We start from the raw sequence: 13,609 nt of genomic DNA, 5'->3' as shown, positions 1-13,609 counted from the left end.
CGGCTAGGCAGATGCTTCGTGACCAAGCAACCATTAGGCTCGCACCTCTGCACCCTGCCACCTTCCCTTGTTCTTCCAATCACCAACGTGCCTTTTCCGCTTCTTGTTCTTGTTGCCTAGTGAAATGGCGCAACCCACTCTGGGTGTATCGGCCATGAATTGGGCGGTGAGAGAACGGTTATCAATTTTCTTTTAATAAATTAAGGTGAAATGAACTAAGTTGTAGTACAAATGGGATTTAAAGTGTTTCGCTGCTCTCCCTCCTCTTTCCTCTCTTCTTTCCGTGTACCGACGATTGCGTACCGTGTACACAATTTTCGGTAACGGCGATACCGTCTACACAATCGTACACAACCGTACACAACCACACGGTGCACTGCTAGCTAGCGATTGTGCACGGTGTACACAACCGTGTACGATCGTGTACCCATGTACAACGACGATTGGTGCTCGTTTTTCTGTTGTTTCTTTCGTTGCGACGCTTGGCGCGTGGCACGACTCCGCGCGGCACGTCGTCGTTGTCTTCAATTGCTCCTGCATTTCGACCAACCACGCTGGCGTACTTCACCCACGACAGCCGTTCTCGACAACACATTATCAACATCGAATAGCTGTAGAGAGAAGAAGAAGATCGCACTGGGCAGGGTTCCGTGCGCAGTACAGTGCCGATGGAGTACTACAACTACAATACTGACGACGTCGTCGTGGAGAAGACGCCCTGGTGAGCTCTGTCGTCGTGCTTCCCTGGTTCCGTTGTAATTGAACACTCGGTCGGATTTCAGTAGTATTGTACTTGTTGCGCCTGCAAAAGTTATAACGTATCATATGTGTCGCTCATTGCGAGGTGAGGTCGGAACGACGTAAACTGGCGCAGAAACTCCCTTCTAACCCGCCGTGGTTGCTTAGTGGCTGTGGTTATAGCCACCATACTGTGGTGTTGGGCTGCTGAGCACGAAGTCGCGGGATCGAATCCAGGCCACGGCAGCCGCGTTCCGATCGGGGCGAAATGCGAAAACACCCGTGTACTTAGATTTCGGCGCACGTTAAAGAACCCCAGGTGGTCCAAATTATTCCGGAGTCCCCCAGTACGGCGTGTCTCATACATAGCCAGATCGTGATTTTGGCACCTAACACGCACTAATCTAATTTTAAAAAATTTCAAGCTCGTTTCTCTCCTTGCGCCATACATGTACAGTCAACCACAATAGTTTACGGACCACGGGATCTCAGGAAACGTTCAATTTCCGAGCAGCCTGTAACTGTAGTCAGTAAAACCGAACATCGGAATGTTGTTCACATATATTGGTAGAGGCTGTAAATGCGAATACTAAGCTGCGTTGTGAGGCGGCGCAGATATTAGGCTTTTTCTCAGATCTCGTGTTCCGTGAAATATTGTGGTTGACCGTACGTACGCGCGTCGTACATCGTGCGCATGTCATAATGGCTCATTGTTCTTTGGCCGTCGCCAAGTGGTCAGTCAATCTGTAGCTATGTTTACATGTACCCGATTAAGTCGGGTCGAGACGGCTTACCGGACCGAAAACCGGTCGTCGGGTTCAGGTTAAACGCCAGCTGGTCTGGCCGAGTAAACGTTGATGCGAGCTCGGTCAACCCGCCTGCAAAGTGCCGCATCACTTAACCCAAACCTCTTGGCGAGAAGCATGGAAACGCGGGTCGGGTTGGGGCTGGATCACCTCAGGGTGTGAGACCGGGCTAGTTGGTATTCCGTGCTGAAGTGACTAGCGCAACAGTGGACACGGGACACAAGAGGGCGACAAGGACAAGCGCTTGTCGCCTTTTTGTGTTCCGTGTCCACTCTTGCGCTAGTCACTTCAGCATGGATCATCTCGACTTGCCTCTCGACTCGCTCGTGTCGAGGCGTTGTAGCACACGCGGAGCTCACTGTAGTCCCGCGATCAGCGCTCAATTTACTGACGCTGTATCGCGTTCTGCCGACGGAGCAGGCGCTGCCGGTTCCGGTTGCCTCGGTACGACACCCTGGCGTTTCTCCTGCTGCACGCCGGCTACGTGTCTCAGTGGGCGTTCGACTACCGCTTCTACCAGTCTCGGGGCCTGTCCCTTCGCGACGTGAGCCTCGTCGTGGCTGTCCAACAGGTGGCGCTGGTGCTCGGTCGCGTCTTACCCCTCGCCCGATTGGTGAGTGGCAGTTTCGTAAAAGAAAAAAAAAAGACAGATTGCGCAGGTCGAACGCACGTGTTCAAAGCTACGTGAAGCGGTTTACGAAATGCGATAAATTTGCCCATTTCGTTCCTGCGTCTCCGACGTATAGCAAACTGACGCGCTCGCCCGTTTGTGCTCTCGTGCGTCCATGGTACGCAATGTGACAAATATATTGTATTGGCTTGCATTTTTTTTCACTTCTTATCTATTTTAAATGTGCCGGGCCGCTTTCTGGCCGTTCGCCGGTTATGGGTATGTGCCATAGTATTCAAATTCATCATCCTCATCATTATCAAAACGCGGACACGTTTCTTGGTCATTCATTCGTTGTGGGTACGCGCCATTGTAGGAAATCATACCCATGATCAACACGTGGCGATCATCGTAAAAGAGCCACTTGGTGGTACGATATGTGAACCGCTACCCCTCTTGGCCAATCAATCACTCGTTGTGGGCATGCGCCATTGTATGGAAGTCATCTTAATCAACGCGCGGACACGCTTCTCGCTGATACGCGGTTGTATAGATGTGGTGCTTAGTATGGAAATCATCATCACATTGAACACGTGGTGACCATTTGAAAGAGCTAGTTCGTTTTGGCTCAATAGAAGTATGTTATAACGTTGGGCCACTGGGCTGGCGGGCCGAGGTTGGAATCCCGGCGTCGGACGCGGTTCTTATTCTTGTTTAAAGTAGGGTTGAAACTGTTCGGCGGGATACCGACCAGCGACAGCCAGAGCCACCGACTGAGGCCGAACTATGGCATGGCAGGCAAAGAAAGCTACGCTTTAATGATCGGTGTGTTAAACATGGCGTATGCGATGCATCGCTTTCGGTGCATGCGCTTAGCAAAAGCACGGCCTTCGATTATTTTTATCTGTAGACCCCCTGTTATTATAGAGGAAACTGGCGTTAGTGCCCACAGGAGTTGCAAGGATAACGATTCCGCCAGCATGGTAATGGCAGTACATGCATTCGACTACACCAAGTCCTTCTAGCTTCAGACGACCTTGTGAGTCTGCGTACGGATCATTTTCGACAGGCGATGGCGTTATAAATGCAGTATTTCGCTATGATCATGCATGTATTCAGAAACGCATTGCCTTCATGGCGTTTAGAAAAAAAAATGAAACGATTGCTCGGAAATTTAGAGATATAAAGCGTAATAATTAACACCGCAGGAACGTCTCAAGCCACAAGCACGGAGAACAGATATCCACCTTGATTCCCGTAGTAGCTGTAGCTGATGGATCACGGTGGCACTTTCCCCTTTAATAGTTTGTATATGAAGCTCTGACTGCAGTCGAGAACCACTGCTGGACCTGTGTAGAAAGCGTGCAGCCTTGCGCATAGGCAACGACGCAGGCTATAAGGCCAGGCTTCTCGCTTGTGCCGCCGATCGCGCCACCTGTAGGCAGTTTCGCAAATTATTTGCGGCAAAGCTTGGCGCTTGCTGGTCTTCCTAGCTGTTCGCTTAGGCGACACTTCGGAGGAAGCAACAACTGAGCTTCATTGACAATCCGCGGTGATTTATGAGTGAAGATTTTGTAAACAAGTGCTCTTTTGCGTTTGTTCGAATGCGCTGGTAAGGTGCGTCTCACAAGCAACTCCGTGCCGCGGAAATCGCATAAAGTCGCTGAAGCTCAGTTTCTTCTGTAACCGGGGAGTGGCGCTCTGCTGCGCTCAGTGAAGTAGTCGGGCAAAATGTAAATGTATCTCCAGTGGAGCCTTAGCAAGAGACGACAGGAAGGTCAGTAGCGCTCTTGTTTGCTTCCATGTTACTATACATATACCTATATCTAACGTGTGCTGCCTCTACAAAAATAATGGCCAACCAACTAACCTACCAATATATTCCCCAGCAATGAAACAACGTGTTTCAATAATATTGCCTTTGTGTAGTGTGTTATTTTCAGGAAATGGCTGTTTAGTGAATAAAATAATTTAAACATCAAGATACACCAGAAGGGCAAAACGAACGAGCCTATTGGTGGCCAGTATTGGTGGGAACCCGTCTCAAAAGAGATGCTTTCTTTCAAGCTTGAAAAACAAAGTTGTTATGTAGCATGTATTGAGCAACAGAAAGCGGAATCTGGAATTTTTCGGGCTCTACAATTTTCGCATTGACACTTTTGAACAGAATATGATATTTAAGGAAATCGATTTATTAATAACTGATTATGTAATGAAATGAAATAATAAATATAGTCTGACTTGATCCAAGCGACGACAAATATTACCTGGCTCTGCGCAGCTACGTGGCATTTGCACATCTTAAAATTTTGGCAGAAGTTACGTGGGATACATGTATACATGGTGCAGTTCAAAAGCAAATTTTTTTTCGTAGTATTGAAATGTGCATTTTTAGCTGCACTTTAAATTGTGGTGTTCGTCCTTGCAAAAATATACATAATATTAAATTGAATCTTGTGAGAAAGCTGATTGAAAGCTACAAAAGGGCAATAACAACGCAACAAAATTGCAGTGACGTTTTTTGTGTGTTTTCTTATACAAAGTGTGTGCCGTTGTCTATGTGTCAAGTTTTCTTTACTTTTTTCTGCATTTCCGCCTGCTTTCAGTGTTACGATGACGCGAGGAGCAAATTCCGACACATTTATTTGTCATTTAGCTCCAGTGAAATATCGTGAAATGTCACGTACTGCCAGAACCAAGTACAGTAAACCCTAGTTATGGCAAATTAGCTTTATTCGAAGTTGTTCATCTTCTCGCGCTATCATAGGTCTCATTCTGCTGCACCGCTTTTAAAGAAATACTGCTTATAACGAAGTCAGTGTCCGTTCCAAATGAGTTCGTTACAACGATAGTTTTTTTTATGTAAATGCATTACTAGAATAACAACAGCAGTTTAGAGAAGGCGTTTCACCGTGCTTTCGCAGCCCTGTCCATCTTCGAGGCTGTTCTGCGTGCGTGTTCCGAGAGGCCTGCTGCCTTTCGCGCCGTCGGCGCTAGTCGCCGCTACGGTCGCCAAGGCTCGCGGTCACTTCTACGCGGCGGCCATCACACAGGGCTTCCTGGTCACGGTCATCGCGGAGGCGGTTTGCCCCTGCGACGATGCTGGAATCTCTGCCTGGCAGGTGAAGGAACACGCATTAATCACGTGTTCTCTTGGTGCGTCGATGTCCGTCCAGCGACTGTGGCTGTGTTCCAATACTCGCCATAGACGGCAAAGTAGACGGCTAAGCGAACAGCTCGGACATGTTAAGTCTCGTTCCAATCCTGTCGAAGACGTCGAGGAAGACAGATTGGAGAGGACAGCTTCGAAGTCGAAAACGATGCAGGCTACGTTGCTGTATGAACAATATGGCCGCTGAGCAGGACGCTTGGAAATTCGACGGACAGGTTGTCTGCGCAGAAGCGCCACAGCCATGTTTTGCTGTGCGCCTATTATAAGTCAAGTTGCACTTATAGTAGGTCGGTACGTGCAAAGAGTTAACATATAGAAATAATATTGGCTTCTCCTAGCTTTTGCTTATCGCCGGTGGGTGGCGTCACGTGACAGCCGCGCCTTCCCATCGTCTTCCCGACGGTTCCAGACGTGTTCCCTTACTTGGGCTCGAAGCTGTCTTCTTAGCTGTCTACGTAGACTGTCTCCGATGCTGGCCAGAATTTCTAGAGCAGCGCCCGAGGGCAGCAAGCACGCTCCCATGTAACTCTAACAAGTGACGTTGTTTCAATAAATCAATAACTTTCTTAAATTTAAAGCAGTCATGCGAACAACGCTATTCAGGAGAAAAAAATGTAATGTTTGCCTGCGTACGAACTTATTAGGCAACGAGCCCACTGAACGCGTTCTGTGTCCTTTATGGTATTCTCAAACCTTCTTGCCAATGGATGTCCATCATCTGCACTGAAACCAGGCATGTCCGTATTTGCCCGTATTCTCCCTTTCCGATTGTGTTATATCGTGCAGGGCTCCCGCTCCCTCCCTCTCTCCCCCTCCCTCCCCCTCATCCATCGCCCCACTGCCTTTCGCGAGACGGAAGACGGTGCGTTTGCTCTCAGCTTTCATCATTCGCGCGCGCCATATTGAGCCGCAATCGTCGGCTTCATTTGCGTGCTTTTTTTAAATCAGAATTAATTGTTAGAAGTTGGGTCACATTACAAGTATTTAGATACAAGTATTACACTACGTTACGTTACAAGTATTTCACTCTCACATACAGCGTACAACTCACGGCGACGATATTATCGTCCTTGGACTTTACAGGGAACATCACGGCGACGGCGACGACAAAATTCGCCTGGAGTGTCCATGTAATTGCTATCGCGATGAAGCAGACACGTCCGACGATTTCTTCACCTCGTCGCAGGGTTGCGCGAGCCACGCCATCTGGACGCTCGTGGCCTTGCAAGTGGACGTGCTGCGCTTCGACATCGGCATAGTGTACCAGACGGCGGCCGCCTGCTACGCGGCCGCAGTCGTCTGCCTATTGATGGTCGGCCGTTCGGGCAGGAGGCGCTGTTGTTCGTCCTTCGCGAAGAGGGCGTTCGAGAAACGGGAGACGACGGAGAGCAGCGACGAAGAGGACGACGACAGTGACTCCTCGTCCAGCTGTCGCGATGCGTCACCGTCGCCGCGTTTTTACGGCCAGTCTCTTAAGGCCAGGTATGCGCATATTATAGGGTGTCCCAGCTGACTTTAGCCGATCCCTTCAAAGAAAGTAAAAAGAAAGATACATAAAAACGCCGCGAAAGACAGGATTTTAAGACCCTATGATGTTGGGTCGTCAGAGGTCTGGCGACCGTACACCGTAAGTCCTTTAACTGTATCTTGCACCGTGCTTTTCTTAATATTTTTTTCGTTGAACAGCTTGCATTGAGTTAGCTGGACACCCTGTATAGAGTGGTGTCAAAGGCATCAGTTGATTTTGAGTGAGGAAATAAGAAAGTTTCACGCCACGTCGAAAGGCTTAATTGGTTGGTTGTTTCAGTGAGTAATTGACTGCGACATCCGTAGTTCTGACAACCTAGGACTGAATGTACTGACGCAATGGAATGAGCAAACATCTCTTCGCCGCCCGCCCAACTTGCTCAGCGGTTACGACGTTCCGATTCTGAGCTTCAGGTCGCACGTTTGATTACCGGTGTGTTCTATGCAGATGCGCGCGGAATGCAAAAAAAAAAAAGATTCGCCTATTAGGCCGAGGTGCACGATGAAACATGGCAAAACGAGCACGGCGCGGAATTCGAGGACATACAAAGAAAGACACATGCAGCGCTGACTTCCAGCAATGTTGAAATGTTGCTTCAATGTTAGAGCAATGTTGCATTCCGCGCTATGGTCGTTTACACATCGCCCAAGTCTGTATTCTTAAAAAAGAAAGAAAAGAAACCTGGGTCGTTTAAGTGGACAAGGTTATTTCGAAAACTTTCACTGCGGCAACTCTGGCAAACCAGGCGTGGATCTGGGGCGTTAAATGAAATCAGTAACCAATTAGTCTATCAAGGATAGTACGGCGATAATAGTAATGACCTTCTAGCCGGACTTTTACAGCCGGACTTTTACAGCCGGACTGAAAAACTTAATAATGCAACCGGTCATCTCTTGGGTCTCAAGCTGTAATGTGCGACCAGAGTGCATTATCAGAGTGCTCTAGTCAACCGTCGTAATTCAAGATGCATGGACAGAGTGGCCACCAAGCTTCGATTAACACAAAAGCCCCCACCCGTATGTACTGTCACTCCAGATCGCACAACGCGTCCCAAGTGTGTCACCAGAGAGCGCTTTACGTCAGCACGAAAAGGGCTCTCAGCTATCGCTGGCTGTCTTCTACTGGGCCGGCGCGCAATTAACTGCTTCCTTTTTTCATCGAAAGTAAAACCACGGCAGAAGCTTTTACTGCGTTACTCAACCAACGTCGACTGTTGACAGCACCTGAAAGTCAGGGTTCTTCAATCGCACCAATTCCGAAACGCGCTTCAAACTTCGTGCTTACTCGGGTAGTACACTTGTGTCATGGCTCGACTGACCGACGCGCCACTGACGAACGATTATCTGACACTCAACATCCGCCGTTGTCCACTGGGAAGATCGTAAATTGGCTGACTTGACTGAAACAAGAGAAATATACTGATTTAAAACACTGCTTATTTGGCTTTGCTTAGCGTGCGTGCTGGGTTCTTGTTTCGTAGTAGTGCCATTTCACATTGGCGCTCCATATTTAGTTTCGTTGTCCGTGAGTTGCGTGAAAGCCCGTAGACAGAACCTCTGTCTTGTTAAGGGTAAAGCCCCTTAAACTTCGTAAAGTAGCGACACTCTCCTCCTCCGCCTTCACTCCTCCTCGTTTCTTCTCTCTTTCACGCTCCCTCCTCGACCGTGGCGCCACCTACACTGCTCGAGCCTAGCAAGGGCGCCAACATGCGCTCCTCGCCACTCCGTGGACGCTTCTCGAGCAGAAATGGCGCTGAAGCACGGCTCGAGGGCCCACGCGATGCAATTAGGCCAATAGTGACGCGGCGTCGGCCTCGGCCAGAGCGCGTGAGGAGGAGGCGGCATTCTTCAAAGCGTGGTGCTACTTTACAAAGTTTAAAGGGCTTTAGTTAAGGGCCTACACAGACCTAGCTTCGCAAGTGGTGCGTGGTTGCAGAGGTCTGCAGCAGCACGTGTCTCCTCTGTCCTCGTGCAGGCTCGTGTGGCTGACCTTCTACTCGGAGAGCACCAGTCGCGTCGCTATGAGCGTCAGCAGCGTCTCCATTCAGACGACCGCCATCTTGGCCCGCGTCGCCTTCCCGGCGGTGGTGGAGATACCGTGCTTCCAATACGTGCCTTCTTTGCCAGCGCTGCTCGTTGCGAGGCTGGTGAGTCTGTCGTCGCAAGCGAGTAGCATACCCGACGTGACGCGATAACTGTTACAATGATAGCTATTATTCAGCCTACTGCGAGGCGATGCTGCGATGGGTAGCGTCGACAACTACCCTTTTTCTTAAAGAATATTCGGGAGGGCGGTTTAGGCAGGCCATTTGCTATTGCCTGTACGTACTGCCGTAGTGCCACTGGCAGGGCTTGGCGAATATTCGAAGTTTCGGATACGAATACGGATAGTCAGTGTGTATTACTCGATTCACATTCAGAAGTTAACTTCGGTATTTGCGAATACTCAAAACTAACCAATAATATCGCCAGAACCGACTGTGTTAAGCCTGGTTTCTGTTCACCGTCTGCTGAACAAGGTTTCCTTAATTACCGGAAGTGTGACAGCGACAAGTTTTCTGAGCAACGCAGAAACAAAATGGGTAAAGCAAGCTATGTTGTGAGTTTCGCAAAGGAAGCCTACATCACAACCTGTGATTTTTGCTTCTAGCCTGTCATCAAGTGCGTTTTTGCAGTCTAGCGACGTAGCAGTTCCTTCTTTTACGCTACAACCAGCTATGTCTTCCGCGCAACAGGCCCTTTTACATGTGTTTACGTCACACGAGGCCTTCGGCAGCCTTTCTTTTCTTTTTTCACAACTATCTTTTTTTTTCGGCAACCTTTTTCTTACCGTTCTTGGAAAGCTAATCATACAGTAGCTGTTACTTTTTGGATAGCTTGTTTGCAACCATGCTCTATTGTTGTTCAGAGGCTATTTGTGCAGCTTTATTTAATGACACTTGGTGAACCTGTTTGTTTAATTGCCTCCGATAGTTAGCTGTATTTTCTTGCACTAGTCAGTATACAGGCATCTTACCTAACTATATCGAAAAAATAAAAATTTAGAGGACGCTTAAACTTCGCCTTTAAGAATGGAACGCAATAGCATTCAAAGATCCCCGACTGCTTCTCACGCTTCCCGGCAACTGGAGTGTATGCAACCGTAATGCTTACCGGGAAACGCTGGCCGCGAACGCTATGCACGAAGGCGGGCTTTGTGGTAGAAACGCGGCCTCTTGCGTGAGCCGGGATGCGACGGAGGCGAGCGCTAGCTGGAGGTATTGCAAGGAACCGGGCGCGCCGTTACGTGACCCCCAAGACACCCGCGCGCCGGCGTGCGCAAATGGCGGACGCAGCGGTTGATCTGTGAACGGGGGAAACGCTGGAAAAGGGATTTTCTTGAGTTTTCGCGTAACAGAATTATGTTTTCTCGTATAGTCAAATTACAATCCGAGAGCTATCATGTCTGCAGGTTGCGTGTAATTCATAGTTTACGATTTTTCAACGTATTTTAGCTTGAGAAATTCAGTTAGTTCACTAAACTCCTTGCGTCACATAGAGAGTCTGGGTATGGGTGGTTCGAAAATACTTTCAGCGAAACGACGCCCAACACTGGACGCGGGCCGCCGCTGCGGGATTTTCTGCGACATAGGCTCCTTAACGCTATCGCGTTAAAATGTTCCTGTCGTAAATATATGCGCCTGCGTTGGCGCATTCCATTCCATATTCGACGCCTACTATTCGTACTCGATTGGTATTCGAAAAAGAAAGTGATATTCGCGCATCTCTATCGTCGTGGGACTCTTCGATTACCCGCCCCCGTCAGTACCCCGCGGCCTTCCCCATAGGCGGTACTCACAGCCAAACGAGCGTTGCGTATGTGGCGTCTCGGGCAGTTCCAGTGCAGTCCGGGACGACAAATCGAACGGGCCCGGCGTCAGCTTTGAGGAACCGAACGAGCCGCTTCTGCGCAGAGTCTGGAGCAGCTGGCCGCCTGCCAGACCGTGCGCTGGCCCCAGCCGTGCGGCCGCTGGATGTTCCTCTTCAGCGGCTACACGGTGTGCTCCATGGTGCTGCTGCTGCACTTCCAGACGTACATCCATCAGGAGGACCTGTGCGCGCTGCACATGATGCTCGCCTACTCCGCGGCAATGTCATCAACCGCCGGGGCCGCGAGGCCCGCCTGGGAGACGCACCTGGCAGGTCGGCTGACGTGACTGTCTGTTGTCTGAGTGCCACTATATATAGGAGGGCTAGGATTTCCTTTCCCTTCTCCTTCTTCTTTCATGCATGCACAACGTCGCAGTTTCTTTTCTTCTAAATTTGCACCGCTTACTTCCTTTATGATTTCCATCTTTAGCTTTCATTTCTCGCACTAATAATCTGGAATAGTACGTTCGGCTGTCAAGAAGTGGGCGCTAAACGGAAATTGCGCTCGAGCTATATTTGTGAATTACCCTTCCGCGATAGCAGAGAAGAGCTGCTACTCCCTCCCCCCCCCCCCCCCTTCGTGTTCTGAAATGCATCTTAAGCTGAAGCCCACGCGTGATTTGATCTAAATGACGTCTAACCTGAACGTGCTCGAGACACTCATTGCTATTCCTACTGCAGACGCCATTTAGATCCAAGTCGACCATGGCCTTTCAAGTTAAGATGCGTTTCCGAACACAGGGATTAATTTTGAGAAGCGCTCGTTGGGCAAGAAATACTCGAAGTCGAAGGACGGCTGTCGGCGCCGGCTTGAAGTTCCCCGCACAAGCTGGTGGAGACGTCATGAATATTGACAGTGTCCGCTCGGACGTAGTTAATTTTTGTCTACAGGGATACACTACGTATACAGTACTACAAGAGAGCCAAACGCTGAAATTGTGAAGTTTCGAGAGCGTTTTTTTTTTTTTACTCAATCGTCACTTACAGCGCGAACGAACCAACAAGGACGAAGAAGAAACACGTAGCACGAGCGCTGTCTTGTTTGTCCTTGTTGGTTCGTTCGCGCTGTAAGTGAAGCTGCAGTTCTACAGACCCGCCCAGCTAGCTATCCGTTTTAATGAGTTACAAAACCCAAATGCGAAAAGAAAAAGACAAAACTTTGAAATCTGTGTGATGACAATGACGTGCATGCCCCAGGATTTCGCGGCGAAATTGGAAAGACGAAGCTTTGTCTTCCTGCTCTTCTAGCAGTAAACCTGTTGTGTCTCCGTCTGTTACCTATTACCTACAACCTATCACCGCAAACTCGACGAAAGCAGAGTTGAAAAATACTTTACCAATCTAAACCAATTTAGTCTCTTGGTGATAATTTAAACTAGCTCTAAGAGAAAATATTTAGTCGTGCTAGATTGAAACCATACAGGCGTCTGTAATAACGAATTCGTAATTCGTAGCGAGAACAGAGGTTGTGTAAGCGAGAGAATGGCGAGAATAAAAAAAAAAGTCGCAGTGGCGCCATCTGTTGCGGACTATCGTACTTCTCGTGTAACGTCGGCACTGGCTGATTCAAAGAGCGCGGCATAGGAGGAGGTCACGTGGAGATTACGTGAACGCAGCCGTTTTCGTGCAGGTGGTTCAAATTGAGGAATTGAGCAAAACGGCAATCACATTGTCACACAGAAAACGACGATGCGCCCCTAGGCGAATAATCTATCTAGCTTGACTTAAATGTTTTTACCTTATTGTCAATTTCATAATAATAATGTTTATGAGAATACAATAGCAGTGTACAAAGGCGGGCCTGCCAAAGCCAAACGAGGGCTTGAAGGGCAGCACCCGGCAGCTGGAGACGTGAAAACGCATTCATCGAAAATTGATGACAAGGTTTATTGTAACAAACTTCGAAAAGATCCTTCTTCACAGCTTCGCGAAGCTGTGAAGATGAATTTTCCGCCTAACGCACCTTTCTGTTTTTTCCTCCTCTTTCACGTTGCTTGCTCCAGGCTTGATATCGGCCGCCATATTGGCGTTGCCTGCCGGTCAGCTGGGTCAGTTCGACTCCGCTCTCGCCTGGGCGTCGCTGGCTCTCATGCTGGGCTGCTTCGCGGCCACCGCCTCCTTTGCGTCGTCTGCTTTGAAGCCCGCCGGAGTGAGCGTCAGCGTTAGGCGCAGGCGGTTACGTCGCTGACGCTTCTCCCGTCAACGCTGACTCGGTGTTCACCTTCGAGTGACTTGCTTGCGAATAGTTTGCCGCCCGAGAAAACGGCAACTGTGAGATCTTTGTCGCTGTTGTTGTTATTAAATATTTGAAATACCTGCGGGGACTTCGTGCGATTCCTATGGATATGAACGCACTCTCCGAGACAGCAGCCAGCTTTCCCAGCAGCAGACGACGACGTGCCCTCACCAGAAGCGAGGACACCACTCGGGAGGGAATTCGTTGGTTTGAGATTGGCTATCTTGCACAAGCTGCGGAAATGTGCTTATTTGGATTAGGAGGCACGATCCAGATCGTGGCTGACAGCGATCAAAAGTGCCCCGTTGGACCGCGGTACAATTGATACGCTCGACTGGCTCCTATAGCATATTTCCGACTCGGTTTACAGAAGCCGAGGCCTATCGATGCTGGACCCAGATAAGGAATGCCTCGAACCGAAAGTTCAGCGTTTCCCAGAGCAATAGGAGGAGTCACGTGATCAGGATTATGCCACATTTCGGTTTCGCTCCCGACTCAAAGGTGAGAGCAACTCTGAGCAGGAAGTCGACGCTCGAAATGAACAAGTCGAGCGAATTCTGAGGGCCCGATTCCCACTATCCTGGTGAAAACCACACGGCGAGAGCGCTCGA

The 13,609-nt window shown here is 49.3% G+C and overlaps 1 protein-coding gene across 1 annotated transcript; it reads left to right on the top strand.

Annotated features, from left to right (window-relative positions):
- The first annotated feature begins 323 nt into the window (after positions 1 to 323).
- On the top strand, positions 324 to 13,073 carry LOC142559957 (uncharacterized). The gene is made up of 6 exons (XM_075671671.1): positions 324 to 721; positions 1,965 to 2,157; positions 6,366 to 6,808; positions 8,829 to 9,000; positions 10,807 to 11,035; positions 12,766 to 13,073. The coding sequence occupies exons 1-6, from the start codon at positions 669 to 671 to the stop codon at positions 12,948 to 12,950; spliced, it is 1,275 nt and encodes a 424-aa protein (XP_075527786.1). The 5' UTR covers positions 324 to 668; the 3' UTR covers positions 12,951 to 13,073.
- Positions 13,074 to 13,609: the final 536 nt, after the last annotated feature.

This window comes from Dermacentor variabilis, chromosome 10 (genome assembly GCF_050947875.1).
Source record: "Dermacentor variabilis isolate Ectoservices chromosome 10, ASM5094787v1, whole genome shotgun sequence".
In the NCBI taxonomy this organism is placed as follows: domain Eukaryota; kingdom Metazoa; phylum Arthropoda; class Arachnida; order Ixodida; family Ixodidae; genus Dermacentor; species Dermacentor variabilis.
The sequence above is the reverse complement of the archived record's forward strand: the minus strand, read 5'-3'. Positions and strand labels throughout refer to the sequence as shown.

Coding starts and splice junctions, on each gene's coding strand:
- LOC142559957 (XM_075671671.1), top strand. CDS start 669: ATGGAGTACTACAACTACAATACTGACGACGTCGTCGTGGAGAAGACG. Junction 2,158..6,365: donor TCTTACCCCTCGCCCGATTG/GTGAGTGGCAGT, acceptor TCTCACATACAG/CGTACAACTCACGGCGACGA. Junction 6,809..8,828: donor GGCCAGTCTCTTAAGGCCAG/GTATGCGCATAT, acceptor GTCCTCGTGCAG/GCTCGTGTGGCTGACCTTCT.